Source organism: Podarcis cretensis (genome assembly GCF_951804945.1).
Source record: "Podarcis cretensis genome assembly, chromosome: 12".
NCBI lineage: Eukaryota > Metazoa > Chordata > Lepidosauria > Squamata > Lacertidae > Podarcis > Podarcis cretensis.
In genome coordinates this window covers 15,030,066-15,048,928 of record NC_137181.1, presented here as the reverse complement: position 1 = coordinate 15,048,928, position 18,863 = coordinate 15,030,066, and the positions used below count along the sequence as shown (strand labels likewise).

Sequence of the window (18,863 nt, the reverse complement as noted above, 5' to 3'; positions counted from 1 at the left end):
GTTGTCCAGTGTTGAGAGAAAAGAAATCTGTGCCAAGATAATAGAAATTATACACTAGGAAAACTCAGTTATACCACTTATTTATATTATTCAATTTATGCAAACATAATTTTGTCTTCTTTCCATAGATCATCCTGCCATTTTAAACACTCTGCATAATTTAATTTAATTTAATTTGCTTTTGCCAGTCATGGGAACAGATATGGAACTGTAATGATGGGTATTAAATCCCTGATCCCAGCCCCTGGAAAACTTGCTCCATGACTGCTCTGTCTTTCAAGAGCTCAGCAACACTATTAACACACTTTAATACATATATACGTAACCAGAAAGGCTATAAACTTGTTCTTTATAAAACAAGGTTATAAGGATGCTGTTGAAGCAAATGTTCACTCTTTTGTGGAAATGCGAAAAGGACAGGGGGTACCCCTGTTACAGTGTGTTGTTTTTATTGTGCCAACAAGATGAACATACGTTAAAGTTACAGCCTGTTTTTTCTTAAGTCAGAAGTTCTTTAATGTTTTTGTAGTATTGTTCGTTCCTATATATGTGTCTCCAGTCCTTTCCAGACAAAATTGGTGTTTTCATACAATGGGAGACTTGCTTTACCCTCGATTCATAAGAATGGGCAATTGTCCCGCCCCCCCCCCCCCGCATGGGGAAGACAAATTGTCATTAAATGCAAGTGGAGTTGCAGAATGGTTGGAGCCACGGTCTGCGGCCTGTTTTAATCATTCATAATCCCTTGGGAAATGGAAGCATTGATAACATTTGGTAGTTGACCTCGCATTTCAGAAGAGACTTTTTTGTTTATCTTTAAAATGATGTGGCTGAATTCACCACATAGATTTTTTGGGGGGGGGGATGGGAAGGTTGGGGTAGGATGTTTTCCCCCATTGGTGCAAACGTGCCCACCAGACTGACAGTAAAACCACAAGGCAGTTCCCCACTGTCCCAGCATCCAGTCCTCTTGCTGCTGCTTTGCTGACATTACAAACACCAATGTTGGCAGAGTGGGAAATTGATTCTGTGGCTCCGTACTGTAGTGTTTGTATGTGCCTGGGGTGTGTACACTTATGTGTGTGTGCCCGCGTGTGGGCTTGCGTGTGCGCACATTTCACTGCATGGGGGCAGAAGCTCCATCCGTTGCTGTAACAAATGTAAAAAAACTAAAACGTGACTTAATTAGTTTTTTTCAACTTGTTACAGCGGCGAATGGAGCTGCTGCGGTTCGGTGTAGACTACAGCACAATGAAGGGGCCACGAGAAGGACGCTGCGCACTAGCAACATTGGGGTCTGTGACATCCGGGAAGCAGCAGCTAGAGAGCGCACAGCCCCACACAACACAGCGGCAAACCGGCCTCTCTTTTACTTTCGCTTTGGTGAGCACAAAAAATATATGCATATCTTTTTATATATCTATGTGTGTGTGTGCTTTTAACGAGCCTATTAAGAAAGGTATTATTTCATCTGATTTATTTTTTTTAAGGGCTTTGGGATATATATTTGATGTGGCTAGTTGAAGAGGTCAAATAATAAAAGGGCACCCTTGATGTCCCAGAACTGCAATACACACCGCCTGTTTCCTTACAAGAAACACATGTCTCTGGTGCAGATCACATGCGGACCCAATATACAAAAGAGCATGATCTGCAGTTGCTGTTTGCTGGACCACAAGAACACCCGCATTACTGCTTCTGTTGTTGAGTGGTGAAAATGAAGTTTTATTTGTGCATGACATCACATGCCCTTTCTCAAAGACAGCTGCTCAACACAACTTCTGACCCAAGAACTGGTTTGGCGGAAAGGGGAGAGGAATTAAGATGCAGGAAGACATGAATGTCTATATGATGGGTTTGCTATTCCTCCATTCTCGGATCCTTTGGGATCGGCAGCACCCATGACCCCCCCCAAAAGTGGCAATAAAACCAATCCTTCCTCGACACACTGTCATGTGCTCTCTCCCTGTCCCACCTCATGCCAAAACAGCTGCTCAAACAGCTTGCTGTCTGAACTTTACATTTGCTGGCAACTTTTGGGGGGGCTGTTTTGATCCCCAACTTCCTTCCCCTGTCGCCCAGCTTTTGATGGTATTTTCAGCGTAGAACATACCACCGCAATCAGCTGTAGGCGCTGACTGTTCGTTGCTTTCATGTTGGATGGTGTCGAAGACAATAAAGCCTTTGTCTTAGGACCTGAAGAATTATAACTTCCTTATAATTCAGTGATGAGTCAAGGATGTGTCCCCCACCTCCCTTTTTTTTTAACAAGGTGGGATGCTTATAGTAAAGCTGTACAGCTCTCTTTTTGATGAACCAGTGGCTAAGACTCAGGCATGTGAACCCAAAGGCCACTTTGCCTTGAACTCACTAGGTCGCCTTGGGCAAGCATTATCAATGCCAGCGTTGTCTTTGAGGTTGCTTTTATTTATTTTTTTTTTATTAAAATTTTTATTACATTTTCAGTTTACAGAAAAGAAAAAGAAAGAAAGAAAAACAATCCAACTTTCAAAATACATTTTTAAGTTACTAACTGGACTTCCCCACATCTCCCTCACCCTGCGTTCTTTACAATAAACATATCAGCAAATTATTACCTTGTTTCGTATCTTATTTATATCTTTCAGAGTGTTTTACTGCTAAATTTAAAGTACCTTTTGTCAAATATTTATACCTTAAGATAATACATAAAATAACTTTAAATTTCAACTTTTTCTTACTTATAACTTAACTTTCTATTTTCCTAATCTAATTGCAGGAGCTAAAATTTCCAAGTCATGCAGATTCTTAACATTCATACAACTTATAATGTTTTTGTAAATAGTCCTTAAATTTCTTCCAGTCCTCTTCCATTGTCTCTTCTCCCAGATCTCGGATTCTGCCAGTCATTTCAGCCAGTTCCATATAGTCCATCAACTGCGTCTGCCACTCTTACAGCGTGGGAAGGTCTTGTATCTTCCAATATTTTGCAATGAGTATTCTTGCTGCTGTAGTTGCATACATAAAAAAAGTTCTATCCTTCTTTAACACCTTTTGGTCCACAATGCCCAGGAGGAAGGCCTCTGGTTTCTTAGGGAAGGTGTATCTAAACACCTTTTTTAACTCATTATAGATCATTTCCCAGAAGGCCTTCACTTTTGGACAAGTCCACCAGAGATGAAAGAATGTCCCTTCAGCCTCCTTACATTTCCAACATTTATTATCAGACCGATGATATATTTTTGCAAGTTTGACTGGGGTCATGTACCACCTATATATCATTTTCATAATATTTTCCTTCAGGGCATTACATGCCGTGAATTTCATTCCAGTGGTCCATAACCTTTCCCAGTCTTCTAACATAATGTTGTACCCAATATCCTGAGCCCATTTTATCATGGCTGATTTGACTATCTCATCCTGGGTGTTCCATTTAAGCAGCAAGTTATACATTCTCGAAAGCGCCTTGATCTTAGGTTCTAACAGTTCTGTCTCTAATTTCGATTTTTCCACCTGGAATCCTATTTTTTTGTCTGACTTAAAAACCTCTTGAATTTGAGCATAATGAAACCAGTCTTGCACCCTATTCTTTAATTTTTCAAAGCTCCGCAGCCTCCAATTATCTCCAATTTTTTCTATTATTTCCCAGTATTTCGGCCATCCGGCCTCCATATTGGGTTTTTTTTCGAACCTTGGCCTCCGCTGGTGATAACCACCTCGGGGTCTTACCTTCCAATAAGTCTTTGTATTTTGTCCAGACCATAAATATAGCTTTCCTGACAATATGGTTTTTAAACATTTTATGAACCTTTACCTTATCGTACCACAAATATGCATGTCATCCAAAAACATTATTATACCCTTCCAGATCTAGGACGTCAGTGTTCTCAAGGAGTAACCAATCTTTCATCCAGCAGAAAGCCGCAGCTTCATAATATAACCTTAAATCTGGCAGGGCAAACCCCCCTCTCTCTTTTGCATCCGTTAATATTTTAAATTTTATTCGGGGCTTTTTGCCCTGCCAGACAAACCTAGAAATATCTTTCTGCCACTTCCCAAAACACTCCACTCTGTCCACGATCTGTAGGGTCTGAAACAAAAATAACATCTTCGGCAATACATTCATCTTTATAGCTGCAATTCGACCCAACAAGGAAAGTTTCAATCTTGACCAGATCTCTAAATCTTTCTTAATTTCTGACCAGCATTTTTCATAATTATCTTTAAATAGATTCAAATTTTTGGCAGACAAGTTTACCCCTAGGTATTTTACCTTTTTAACAACATTTAACTCTGTCTCTTTCTGAAACCCATCTATTTCCAAAGGTGTCAGATTTTTCTCCAAAACCTTGGTTTTTTGCTTGTTCAGTTTGAACCCCGCTACCCGACCAAATTCATAAATTAATTCTAACACTCTCTTCGTACTAGATTCTAGCTCCTGTAGTGTTAAAACCAAATCATCTGCAAAAGCTTTCAATTTAAATTGTTTCACTCCGACCTGTATTCCTTGTACCAACCGGTCTTCCCTAATCATGTTCAAAAGCACCTCCAGAACAGAAATAAATAACAGAGGGGATAGGGGGCAACCTTGTCGTGTTCCTTTTTCAATTTTAAATTCTTCTGTCACCACATTGTTTACTATCAGTTTAGCTTTCTGCTCTGAATAAATTGCCTCTATTCCATTTTCAAACCCCCGTCCCACTCCCATCCCTTCCAAATTTTTCTTCATAAACCTCCAAGAAATGTTATCAAAGGCCTTCTCTGCATCAACAAAGATTAACACTGATTTTGTATTAATGTTGGTTTGCAAAAGTTCCAAAATATCAATAATATTCCTAGTATTATCAGACAAATGTCTTCCTGGGAGAAAGCCTGCCTGGTCCTTGTGAATTACTTCATTTAATACTTTTTTAAATCTACTTGCCAAAATATCTGCAAAAATTTTGTAATCCACATTTAGGAGTGAGATGGGATGGTAGTTCTTAAGTTGAGTCTTTTCAGTTTCCACTTTAGGGATCAATGTGATGAAGGCTTCTTTCCACGATTCCGGTGCCTTCTTCCCCTCCAAAATCTGATTGCATACCTCCATTAATGGTTGTATCAAATAATCTTTCAATATCTTATAATACTTGGAGGTAAGCCCATCCGGACCTGGAGATTTGCCTAGTTGCATGTTCTGGATGGCACCCTCTATTTCTTGTTGTGTTATTTTATGATTCAGGATTGTTCTCTTTTCCTGGGCAAGTTTTGATAAACCATTTGTTTTCAAAAATTGGTCTATCTCCTTCTCCTCTTGTGGCCCTTGAGTATAGAGCTTTTTGAAATATCTCTGGAAACACTTCCTAATTTCTTCGGGTTTCTGGATATCTTTCCCTTCAATCTCTAGATTGGTGACTGTATTCAATTTTTGTCTCTTTTTCAATTGCCATGCTAATAGTTTCCCACACTTGTTAGCTGATTCAAATGATCTTTGTTTCATTTGTTTAATTTTCCACTCAATTTCTTGATTTATCAATTTCGCGTACTGTGCTTGGTAAAATTTAATTTCTCTCAAGATCTCCTTCGATTTTGGCTTAGATCTCAACTTTTTCTCTCCATCTCTTATCTTCTCTAAAATCTTATCTTTTTTCCCATTCCAGATTCTTTTCTTTATCGTGTTCTGTTGTATCAGAAACCCTCTCATAACTGCTTTGCTTGCATCCCAGATTGTTCTCCTTTCCACCGTAGTATTCAAATTTATTTCAAAATAATCTTTCAAGGTTTTTTGGGCCTTCTTCACAATCTCCTGATCTCTTAATAGGGTGTCATTCATTTTCCATCTAAAGGAGCCGATTGGAGTAAGTCTTAATTCCATTTTCATAGCGTTATGGTCGGAGCAAGTTTTTGGGCAGATTTCCACTTTTCTAATCATAGGTGCCAGCCTTCTAGTTGTCCATATTTGGTCTATTCTTGTCCACCTTTGAGGTTGCTTTTAGATGGACAAAGGGGAACAAAATTAGAGAGCATTCAGGATAGGATTCCTTTTGCATTGTCTCACTCTGGACACAATACAAAGTGCAAAGCTAAATATGTGCATTTATTTATGTATACAGTACGTTCATTTTAGTCATTTTGATCCTATTTTAAAAGTACACCCCCCTGACATCTAAATATCAAGCAAGCACAGTTTGCTCAGATTAACAGAGCTTCAAGATGCACCATCTCCTGTCCTCACTGAGAGAGATCCTGCTTTGTTCCTTCTTAGCTTTGCTCCCACCATGGTGAGATCTATGGAAAACAGAGCAGGAGAGGATCCAGTGAGATATCGCTGCATGACTTTGCAGAATGTAGTCCTCTGTGGGGGGGAATGAAAGTCCTCCCCACTCTCGCACACACTCGCTCCTCAAACGCCTGCTAGGCTTTCCCTTTCCTCCATGTAAACAGAGCCTGACATGTAGGGCCTCCTGTACAGATCATATCAGGTAGAAGCCCTCTGTGTCCATAGGTTGCCCTTACATTCCATGTATTGCCTGGCCCTGTAAATAAGAATATATTGCTTTTGTAAACCTCATCCATGTAATTTAGCAGGTTGCAGCATTCGCGGTGCCAGGCAGGTGAGCGATGCCTCCCTCAACACCGCCTTGTTGTTGACAGCAACACTCCACTGACTTCTTGGCATTTAATATTCTGCAGTGGTTTTGTGTCTCTGTCTGCATCCTGAAGGCTTCATGTTTTTGTGCTCTGTATTACCCTGGGCGGAGAAATTTAGACTTCTTTTTTTTTCTTCCTTCCTTGCGTTGGCTCTGACTTGCCCTGCTGAGTGCCTAATAGTAGTTTGCATTCCAATTCCATTGTTTGAAGGAAAAATCAGGGACAAGCCATGAAGCGATATTTATATCTCCTATTTGGGGGGGGGGGAGGCGGGAATGTAGAAAGGAGCTTTTGAATCCAGCGTCCTATTTTTACCTTTAATAACGGCAGCAAATTGAATTAGACGTTTCCCATTTTAGAGCTATAAGCCAGAGAAATGTTTGCGTGTGGACACTCTTTTGAAAAAACCAAAAACCAAATGCTGACCACTAAAAGAAAAGCACACAGGAAGAAGAACCAATTCCAACGAGAATAAGAATGTTTATCGAACTAATTTTTGTAGATGCAGTTTTACAGGAATGTTGGCATGCAAAGGAGAAAAGTTTGCCTGCAATTTTGTTTGGTACTACTGACAGCATATATAGTTAAAAGCTATAGTTAAAGCTATGGTTTTCCCAGTAGTGATGTATGGAAGTGAGAGCTGGACCTTAAAGAAGGCTGATCGCCAAATAATTGATGCCTTTGAATTATGGTGTTGGAGGAGACTCTTGAGAGTCTCATGGACTGCAAGAAGAACAAACCTACCCATTTTTAAGGAAATCAGCCCCAAGTGCTCACTCAAAGGACAGAGGCTCCAACACTTTGGCCACCTCATGAGAAGAGAAGACTCCCTGGAAAAGCCCCTGATGTTGGGAAAGATGGAGGGCACAAGGAGAAGGGGACGACAGAGGACGAGATGGTTGGATAGTGTTCTCGAAGCTACCAGCATGAGTTTGACCAAGCTGCGGGAGGCAGTGGAAGACAGGAGTGCCTGGCGTGCTCTGGTCCATGGGGTCACGGAGAGTCGGACACGACTAAACGACTAAACAACAACAACTGACAGCACCTCCAGTATTTCACAGTTGAAAATAGGGACACTTTCAGAGGATGCTGGGTCAATGACGCAGAACTGTGAGCTCCTGGTTACAAGTCCACCACCTCAGTTAGCAACATAGGAAGCTGCTTTATACTGAGTCAGACTGTTGGGTCCATATAGCTCAGTAATGTCTACATTGACTGGTAGCGGCTCCAGGTTTCATCCCTAGAGATGCCAGGGACTGAACCTAAGTCCTTCTGCATGCAAGGCAGGTATTCTACCACTGAGTATGTTCCTTCCCACCAGTGTATAATATTTAAAAATGCATAGTATGCCGTATGCCTTTAAGCAGAAGGACTAACACCCCCTTTACTTATAAATCATATATATATATATCCGCAGCAAGTGATAAGTTTTCAGCAATTCACAGTAGGTTGGGGTGTAGCACTCAGGCGGTATACTTTGGTGTGCAACTGGGGTATTAGAAGAGTCCCTTTTTTCACCATGGCCGGCATGGACTACCTACATTTCAATAACCGGAGTTGCTTTTTTTGTCCCCTGTGGTTCATATCGCCATAGTATCTAATTTGTCGACCGAAAATAGAGCTGTCGCCTGCTCCTAGCACAGCCACATGATGCTGTTTGGAAAGAGCTGCTCAGCTGATTATTTCAATTAGCTAGTATTTATTTTTAACTCTTTGCCAGGGTGGTGTGCATCCCACGTGTTTTGTACCCTGCTTACTACAACACATGCCCTTAATGTTGTCTCTCCTCAAATGCCGCTGTGCAAGACATCAAATATTCTGGATGAAGTCTCTTTGTAGGTCCTGTATATAGAACCGTCTTCCATCAACGAATGGGAGGCAGTAACATCTGGAGATAGCAGATGGGGGTCGCTGAGCTAAAGAGCTGGGGAGTTCTTGTTTTGGAAAAGCTCGGTGATGATGTCTCCATGCACTGGTGATTTGTTTGATTTGCCACCCAATCCTGTGGAAATTTACTGCTACTGCAGCCCAAGACAATCTCACACCAGCAGTGTAATCATAGGAAAATGCATTTTACCAAGTCAGATTATTCATTCATCTATCTGAGGGACAGCCAACAGGTTGCACTCCAGATGTTGTTAGACTACAGTTTCCATCACCTGTGAGCCTTTGCCATGTAGGCTGAGGTTGGTGGGTGTCTAATAACTTCTGGAGGTCACTACAGTGGCTACTCCTCATATAGCCCAGTATTGGCAGTGGCTTCTCAACGACTCTTGCACCGCCACAGGTAGCTTGCAAGCTCATTGGTCTGTTTGGCACATAAGACTTTATATATTGTATTGTGATTTTCAGTTAATCTGCATGTGTTGCACCAGGCTAAGTTAGGGTCCTCAGTTCTCTTGAGGGTTGCACCTCACAACAGCTGTTCTCCCATTCTGATCTTGCTAGGTTCCTTCTCTATCCAACATCTGTTACAAACAAAAGCATTGCTTTAGGGATGATGCCCAAATAGTTTCAGTCTCCTGAGTTATTGCATCATCTTGGGTGTTTTGGCTCAATACTGCAACTTACTCTGGCACTTGGAAAATTTTACATTGCACTTGAACCTTTGCACCAACAGGTTGCACATGCACTCTTTATATTTTTTTGGGGGGTCCCTCTAGCATAATTCTCCCTGTGTCATACGTCAGATCTCTGCCTGTGTACACCAAATAAAATATGACCTCCAGAGTTGGGATACGATCGTTCTGCCACAATGTATAACTGTTGTAAACTGCTATGATTTTTTTTTAAAAAAATGGGTAGTAGTATGTAATTTTTTTATATATAAATAAAAATAAACAACTGCAGCTGATCAAAGTAGATGAATTTCAGGGGCTGCGTCCATGTACCTAAATCCTAGTACTGAAAACATCAAGTATCAATAGTATTATAAAATAATAATAACATAATAGTTCTTTGTCTGATTTGCACAGTCCTTCCTGCTGGGCAGGCTGTTAATAAAAATAAAGTGTACGTAATGCAACAAAGTCTAATTTCCCCCCTCTTCCTCCCCCAAATGCAGGCGTGGATCAGGCACTGCCACAAGAACGCCGAACTCCCGTTACCCCTTCCTCCTCCTCTCGATACCACCGACGCAGGTCCTCAGGGTCACGTGATGAGCGCTATCGGTCAGGTATGTGGGAAAACTGCAGAAGTGTCAGGCTGAGAAAGAGCGTCTCTGCTTAAATAAATCGGCATTGTGTTAACCATATTAATATTTAACCACTGCTTGGGGGGGGGGGGGAATAAGTGCATACATATTTTTCTTCCCATTTTATTTGCCCCCTAAATCCCAAGATTCCCAGATTACATCATTGCATAGCACATAAGCAGAAAGCAGCCTTTTTCATGGTGTTGTTGCTGTTGCATGCATAGAACTATCAGTCTCTATCTAGTATGTAGACATTCTTCTTTCCCACCTACTTGGTAATTTTTTATCTTGTGATGCCAAGTCTTAACCTGGAAGCTTTTGCACGCAGAGCATGTAGAACCATAGAACCATGGAAGGGACTGTGGAGGTCTTCCCATCCAAGGTGGGCTTCCAACTTGCTGGATCTACTTTGTTTTTTCAAAGTCCTATCCAAGTTCTAAGGGACACGGGTGGCGCTGTGGGTTAAACCACTGAGCCTCTTGGGCTTGCCAATCAGAAGGTTGGCGGTTCGAATCCCCGCAACGGGGTGAGCTTCCATTGCTCAGTCCCTGCTCCTGCCAACCTAGCAGTTCGAAAGCACATCAAAGTGCAAGTAGATAAATAGGAACTACTCTGGCGGGAAGGTAAACGGCGTTTCCGTGCGCTGTTCTGGTTCGCAGCTTAGTCATGCTGGCCACATGACCCAGAAGCTGTACGCCTCCTCCCTCGGCCTATAGAGCGAGATGAGCGCCACAACCCCAGAGTTGGCCACGACTGGACCTAATGGTCAGGGATCCCTTTACCTTTATACCCAAGTTCTACCAATCAGAACCAAGTGCAAAAGACACAGAATTAAAGACCAGGTTGTCTGATGAACCCATTATAAGGTGATGATTCCCCCCCCCCCAGGATGAGATCTGAACAGAGGTTTGGTTTGCCTTTCTTCACTTAAGCTGCCTCATTTAAGTAGGAAAGAATTTTGCTGTTGCTATAGTTAAGCAATGGGTAGGTAGTGGCAATCTACCACAGATCACCTGGAAATCTACCAGTAGATCCTAATCTGTCTCTTACCCTGCTCCCCACTGCCCAGATCTAATCTAACCCACCCCCTGCATAATGTAGCAAAGTCTTGCACAGAGTTAGAATTCCCTTCCTTAGGGAGGAGTAAAGTTGATGAAACATTGCTTCTGATGTTTGGGCAGCACAGCCCATCTTGGCTGAAAGGGTACAGATTTAACAGGGACAGCAGAGAGACGGGAGGCTGGGGACTAGTAGAGCTTGATACTCCTACATGCAGCAGTTCGCTGGCAGACTCCCACTTTCTGCCAGTGAGCATTGTTAGGCACGGGTAGAGGATCTTGTGACAGTGTCATTAGGTGGCAGAGCACCAGGCTTGCTACTTCAGTTCTGTGTAGGTGCAGAGCTGCTATGTAGATAACAATGCAGCTCTGAGTGGATGACATCAGTGGCCTGTGCTGAAATATCAGGCCCAGAGCCTCTGCTGCTGCCTTGTGACACCCACAAGCAAAAGTTCCAAGGGCTGTTTCCCACGCTCAGTGGCTCCTTGCAGCAAAAGCTGGTAGTTCGTTATCAAAGCGCAACACAAGCTGCTGCTTCGTACATAGGAAGACAGAGTTGGCTTGCACGATCTTAATCGTATTTGCTCAGAAATAAAACCCCACTGGTTTCTATAGATATTGCTCTCTAGCAAGTCTTCTTACAGTTGTAGCCTGAAACTCTGAAGCTGGGGAGAAAACGTCAAGAGAGTGTTGGCGCTCTTTTAGCTCAAAAGAGGATATTTCTAGTTTGTGGCTTCCGACGGCACTTGTTCTTTCCACAGATTCAAGCTTTGGTTCCTTCGGTTTTTTGCCAGTTGACAAAAGAGGGACTACAGAACTTGCAGCTTTTATAGTTCCAAATTTTCTCAGAAGTTGGTCGCATTGGGTTCAGTGAGTGGGTATATGTTTGCAGCCCTGCAGGCATATACCCACTTATAAGGTATAGGGGGAGTAAGCCCCACTGAACTCAGTGTGACTTGCAGATACCTATAGGATTGCACTGCTACTCTTTGTCACAAAAGTAAGCATAATATAGTGTTGCCAACTAACCAGAAGTAACAGCCTGGTTCTGTTCCTGTGTCTTTTACAGCAGCTTATTCTGTAAAAATCAGTAGGTGGAGCTTTTCTTGGCAATGAGATAAATCGATCTCTGCAGTTCAAACCATAGTCACAGACCCAATATAATTGGGCTGGTAAAATGTTGGCAGCCCAGGCAAAGGAATGCATGGCATAGCAGCATGTCTCCCCAGAAAGGAAGAACCAATAACCACATCCAAAATAAATGACTGTACCCTGGGTGGGCCCCTTTTCTCAGGGACTGATTGTTAATGGCATCAGCCTATCAATTTTCATGGCACCGCCAGTCACCTCACTACTTGATAACAGTAGGCTAATGACCCTGAAGATGCAAGAGGGTAGAAATCCTATAATTCAGCTGCTTTGATCATAGCACATTAACTGCTTTATCACCTGTCACTACCAATTAGCACGTGTCATTATCCTGTTGCTAATAGACACTTGGCACCAAAATTAATTATATAGTCATAATACCTAAAATCTGAGCATTCCCAGCAATTCTCACTAAGCGCACCCGCGATTTCTCTAGCAAGCAATGACAGCGGGCCAAGTAAGGTTCCACTGAACCCATAACAATCAAATATGTATTAGATTCTTACTTATATTTGGAGGATGAATTTGCCTAAATTCATCATTAATGAATAATAAATATTAGTATTATCGTCACCTGCAAAGATGAAGCTATCACCATTTATAGGTTGTTTGGACATTCTGTCTTGTAAGTTTAATTGAAGTCAGTAGCCAGAATCCAGATGGTTAGCATGGGATGCCTAGCTAGTCTTTGGTGAGATAGAGATAGAGATTATAGAGAAAGAGATAATAGAGAAAGAGATAGAGATAGAGATAGAGATAGAGATAGAGATAGAGATAGAGATAGAGATAGAGATAGAGATAGAGATGATAGAGATAGACACACACACACACACACACACACACGAGGCCACTGAGCATGCTCAGTCTTCAATTAGGCTGTTTTTACTCTTCCCCCTTCTCTTTTAACATCTTCTGCATTTCTGCAAACCTTGGGGTTTCCCCAAACTCTGTTCACCCTTCAAAAAAATCGCTTTGTGGACTGTACTGTCCTTGTTACATAAGGATTTAGCACTCGGGGGAATGAGTTCTCTATAAGCAATATAGGATATTAAAATAGCTATAAAGCACTGCCGGATATATGGAGGTGGTTGCATGATCCTCTGCCAGTGTGCTGCTTCTCTCTCCAGGTAATGTATTTGGGAACAGAATTGAATGTTAGGCTTCTCCATGGGGGGAAAAAAAATCAGGCTCTTGCCAGCTGTCAAACTGGGGGACACCCAAACAATATCTGCCTTCTTTGAAAGCTGAATACCCAGAGCAGAAATAAAGCACACATAACGCAGAGGTAGAAAAGGGCTGCAAGCCTTAATCAAAAGAGCAATCGGCTAAGGGTGCAACCCTGATACCTGTGTGAGGAGCGCAGGGTGCAGACTCAGCTCTGCTGAGAGTACAGTAAGGATAGGTATTGCCATGACAACATGAGACCCTTCCCATTTCTCATAGGGCATGGTGTGTCTGTGTGTGTGTCTGTCTGTGTGTGTGTGTGTGTGTGTGTGTGTGTGTGTGTGTGTGTAAACCTTCCCAAGCCCATAGGATAGCTGGGGTCTGTGGGGGCCTCCCCATCTGGCCCGTGCCACACCCCCCTGCCCTGTGGGGCAATTAAACCGGGGGGGGGGGGGGAACGGGGCGGGGAGCCTTCCACTTTTGGCTAATCTTGGTAGCGAGGGAGGGAAGGAGTTAACCCTCTCCTTCCTGCCTGCTGCAATTTCCATGAACATCTTGCCCCTGGAGCAATTAGCATTGAGAAGTTTTCAGTCCTAATTGCTGTGGGGAGGGGGGCAGGGAATGAATGAATGTGACAGAGTGTGTTTAGGTCTGTAAATGTCAGTGTGTATGAGAGAGGAAGTGGATGCCCCCCCCCCAAAGTCATCCGCAATGGAATGTAGGCCTTGGGCTCCCTAACGAGCCATATATTTATGCTTCCTAGGCCCCAGCATAAGTGGGATCTGCAGGTGGGATCTGCAGGCCAAGTCCTTGCCTCCCTGCCGGTCCGTAACTGTGAGCAATGTGGAAGAAGGGACTTCACTGTTTAGCCCTCACTGTACAGCTGCTATCTCTGGGGTGGGTTGAGGGAAGGAGTAAGCCAGGCCATCTTATAGCATCCTTCCTGCCCCATCATTCACCTGTGTGGGGGCCTTTTATCCCCTGTTCTCCATTAATGGCGCATCAGATCGTACACTAGTAATGTAGTTGATAGGGACTAGTTTTAAGTACCACTCATGATCGATGTGGGTTAAGGAAACACTTGCTTGTCTCTCTACCCCACCTCCCATTTTAATTCTGGTGTGTTTCTGTGGTAAGGGAAAGAGGAAGAAATATTGCAGGCAGCCTTTCATTCAGACAGCGAATAAATTGTAAATTAACATGCGCATCCTCAGTATCTCAGGAAAAAGAGAATCGATATAGAGGGTTTTTTGGTAATGTGCAAAGTGGTCTACGTTTAATTGGTTAAAAGACAGGTGGTTAATCAACTAAAAATTGGGGCTGGCAGACCTAGAAATAAGCCAACAGTACTGGCAGGAGAAGGATTTCCGCGTCGAAAAGGTAAAATGAGATGAATATCTTTCTCTAGCCTGGTCTTTAAGCAGAAACAGGATACACATGTATCACAGATAATTTAGTTAAATGCATAGGGTTGAACTTGATGTCTTTAGAAGTCCCACATTTGGTTTGCACCAGATTAATCAGGATGAATTTACACTTTTTAGCTAAAGCAGTAAAAGAATAGGAGTCCCAAGCAATATGATGAATAGGCTCGTTCCCTTGCAGTCACACGGCAGGCTTCATAAGGAGGTTGAAAGAATCTTGGCCTACTAACATGGAAACTTTAAATATTTACTAGGTAACACTTGATTGTACTGAGAAAGGCATGCAGTGCTGTGAGCCAAGGTGGAAGTAATAAATCAACTACAGGCTACAGTGCATTAGGGTTTTTTTCTGTGTCTCTAGAACTGTGCTGAAATTACCAAGATATGGAAGTCTTTTCTGTAAAGGGGAAAGCCTTGTTTATTGTATGCAATAAGAGACAGGAAGACTCGTTCCTTGCTTAAAGAGAGCAAGTTCAGTTTCCTCTGGATCTAGGAAGTTGCAGAACCTGCAAGGAATCATTAAGTTATAAAGCTATTTATGCTTCTGAGCCAGTTATATTTTCTTTAGTGAAGTAGAGGAGTTGTTAGGTTTGGAAACTAGCTTTGCTGCCACTGCAGGTGGTTTGGGGAAGGGGTGCAGATGGATGAACTAGGAAGCAAACAGGCAGGTGGGAATGTGACTGCCTTATTAACCACTGCAGAAATCTTCATTGCAATCGAGTCTCTGCACTGCAAGGTGATATGATTTGATACGAGAGAGAAAGATAATAATACTTATTTAGAAGAGAATTTACACACCACCCTTTTTGCAAAACATCAAAACATTGCAGGTGATATGGACCTCATCCTTGAATGGACTATCGCTTTGGTAGAACATGAGGAGACACATTTCCTGTATTCTCTGCAGAATACTACCCTCCTTTGTTGTCCGAAGTTCTGATCACCACAAGCTCACTTCATAATCTCTCCATGCATTCGGCAGTCTGCCTGTGGCCAAAGCCAACCACGTAGTGAAATTTTGGTAACATAAATGATGGTGTGAAGCTGCCCCAACGAGCAAAAGCGTTAAATAAAATGGGAAATGTTTTTGTGTTGGACAGAATTAAAAATAACTAGACATTTACAGAGACAGACCCAGCGTTTCAACCCATATCTGCTGCAGTCATATGGAAAGAAGTGGGAGTCTGGTTTAAGGAGCAAAAACATGTGAGCTGGAGGAACTGAATCTTCTTGTTCCTGTATAGCCCATACCTGGGTTCCAGTAGCAAGTGAGGCTGCCATTCATGGGTGAAGGGGCTAATTAGTGGATGCAGGGAAGAGTTTTTCCACACACCCACACTCCCTTTTTGGCTCTTGAAATCTGACCCCCCCCCCTGCATTCTACATGAATGCATAGAATCTGACCTCAAGGACAGAGAGAGCCCTGAACGTCAACTAGGGAGATCTTGCTGAAACCTCTGCACAGCCATGAAGCCTTGTTGGTGATCTTGAGGTGCTCACTATTACTCATGTGATCCACCTCTCCAGGTTGTTGTGAGGATAAAACTGTGCAAAGCATTGGCTTAGTAGTAGTAGTAGCCACATCTACTTTATCCCTACCTTTTACTATTTATTATCAGGGCACCTAGAATAAATGCTTGACAGGTTGAGTAATGAATCTTGCGCAGACATCCTCAGCGCAAGTCAAGCAATTAGCCTTCCCAATCTTGTCACTTCATTTTGCACTGTTTATATTGCTTCTCTAAGAATAGCAAGAAGCACAAACTGAATCCAGTGTATGAGCCAACCAACCAAGAAGGGAAAGAAGATCAAAGGGAAGGAAACGGAAGGGTAATATCTGCTAGCATACAGCAGAGTGGTTATGTTTTATTTAGCGGATCATATTTTTCTATTCTGGCTTTTCTTAAGAAGAGAGAGAAGCAGGTAGGAGAAGCAGAGAAACCCTCACAAAACAATAGCAACCCTATTTCTAAAAATATATAAAGGAACCTGGGGGGGGGGGACACCCTGAAAAGCGGCTGTTCTGTGTTCAAACTGAGCAACAGAGAAAATACAATTTGAACTGTAGCAGCAGATATAAAACAACAGTTTATACGTCAGAGGTTTGTCTTCAAAGGAATGCCCTGAAATCCTTTTTAAAAGTTAATAAGGACATACATTGGATAAAATGAGCAGATACATTATTATCTGCCTGTTCAATAGGCCATTGTAGGCCATGAGTCTAAGCATATTTACTAGGAATTACCGGTAATTAAAATTTTATTTGACTTCCCAATAAACAAGTGTTTGGGTTAGATGTTGGTGGTGCAGAATGCTTTGCTGATAAAAAAAATAATAATTCTGAATTCTTCTGCAGAACAGTACCTGTGGAGTAGAGTATTAACACCCTGATTTAACCTATGTGGAATTGAAAATAAATGCTAACCCTATATTACACTAATACAGTGGTGTCTCGGATTAAGTACTTAATTCGTTCTGGAGGTCCATTCTTAACCTGAAACTGTTCTTAACCCGAAGCACCACTTTAGCTAATGGAGCCTCCCGCTGCTGCTGCGCCACTGGAGCACGATTTCTGTTCTCATCCTGAAGCAAAGTTCTTAACCCGAGGTACTATTCCTGGGTTGCAGAGTCTATAACCTGAAGCATATGTAACCTGAAGTGTATGTAACCTGAGGTACCACTGTACTGGATCCCCCCCCCCCCCGGTGTTTGCGCTCTCTCTCTCTCTCTCTCTCTCTCTCTCTCTCTCTCTCATTGTCCAGTCCAGATTGTTAGCAATGTTTCAAGTCTCAGAGTTGGAAAAAGCTCCCCTTTCCCTGTTTTTTAGGACCCTGAGACTGAGCAAGCTGCACTTTTGTATATTAGAAGACGGCATGGCTTCTTTTCAATTAATTCAATACGCGATAAGGAAAACTGTATGTGGAAGTGTACTTTAAGTAGTCTGGAAACTTGGCATTAATGGTCTTGAGCTCTTTTTCTGAGAGCATAAACGGTTAAAGCCAATATTTTATATTACTTGAATATATTACCTCGGTCCAGTATACCTGAAGGAGCATCTCCACCCCCATCATTCTGCCCGGACGCTGAGGTCTAGCGCCGAGGGCCTTCTGGCGGTTCCCTCATTGCGAGAAGTAAAGCTACAGGGAACCAGGCAGAGGGCCTTCTCGGTAGTGGCGCCCACCCTGTGGAACACCCTTCCAGCAGATGTCAAAGCGATTAACAACTACCTGACATTCAGAAGACATCTTAAGGCAGCCCTGTTCAGGGAAGTTTTTAACGTGTGATATCTTATTGTATTTTTGCTTTCTATGGCAGCCGCCCAGAGTGGCTGGGGAGACCCAGCCAGATGGGCAGGGTATAAATAATAAATTATTATTATTATTATTATTATTATTATTATTATTATTATTATTATTATTATGCTAAGTATTGCGGCTTCTGTTTTGTGGCGTTTCCTAACTTGGGCTGGTTCACTGAATTTCAGACAAGCTTCTTGACAGTTAAGTACAGTTGCTTTCAGTTGATCTTATTTCCAAGTAATATGTTCAGCATCCTGGCTTTTATAAGCTCACCCTCACTATATTTATTCAGAAACGCTTTTGTTTTGTTTTGTTTTCATTGGGGTATTTCCCCAGTAAACTTAGTATCCTTATCATTGTTGCATTACACTAGAAATATACTTTCATACCCTCCATCAGTGAAGATGGTTCAAAATTTATCCTTTAAACAACAAACAAGATACAAATACTTTTCTTAATCCATGTTTATGTGTCAAAAAAACATAATCCATGTCTGTTTTACCTTATTCTTTTCATATTCCTGCCCACTTGCTGTCTCTCAGCAAAAGCAACTTGTCTTCAAAGAGAGCTTGTCTGTCTGAAACATGACTATAATCTTAAAGGCTATTTCACAAATGCATTCTACTCGCTGTGATCTAATTTTGAGCCTTTATTAGCTAATACAACTATAGAAGTGTCCTGTACTTATGGCATAAAAGCCAACACAGGCTTCAAAATTCAATCATTTAGATGCTTTCCAACCAGTCTCCCTTTTATTTCTCGAAGGATGTATAGGTTAGACCCAGATACAGTCATACTTTGAGTAGATCCATTGAAATCAGTGGGTCTTAAGTCAGTCATCACTACCTTTCAGTGGGCCGCTAAGTACAATTATATCTTTATCCAATCCCATGAATTTTATGAAGCAATTCAATAAGGCAAAATATATTTCTAAGATCAGCAAGTGATGTGGCTTCTCTGATATCCT

General features: G+C 42.1%; 1 protein-coding gene across 6 annotated transcripts in view; it reads left to right on the top strand.

Moving 5' to 3' along the window:
• The window catches only part of DIP2C (disco interacting protein 2 homolog C), a 301,056-nt gene that overhangs the window by 179,020 nt on the left and 103,173 nt on the right, over positions 1-18,863 (top strand). For 4 of the 6 annotated variants that reach the window (XM_079996372.1, XM_079996374.1, XM_079996373.1 and 1 more), the window contains exons 3-4: positions 1,210-1,383; positions 9,674-9,784. In XM_079996372.1, the coding sequence (XP_079852498.1) occupies positions 1,210-1,383; positions 9,674-9,784 (285 nt within the window). The remainder of the gene's footprint in view (positions 1-1,209; positions 1,384-9,673; positions 9,785-18,863) is intronic. The other 2 variants (XM_079996376.1, XM_079996377.1) reach the window with 1 other exon arrangement.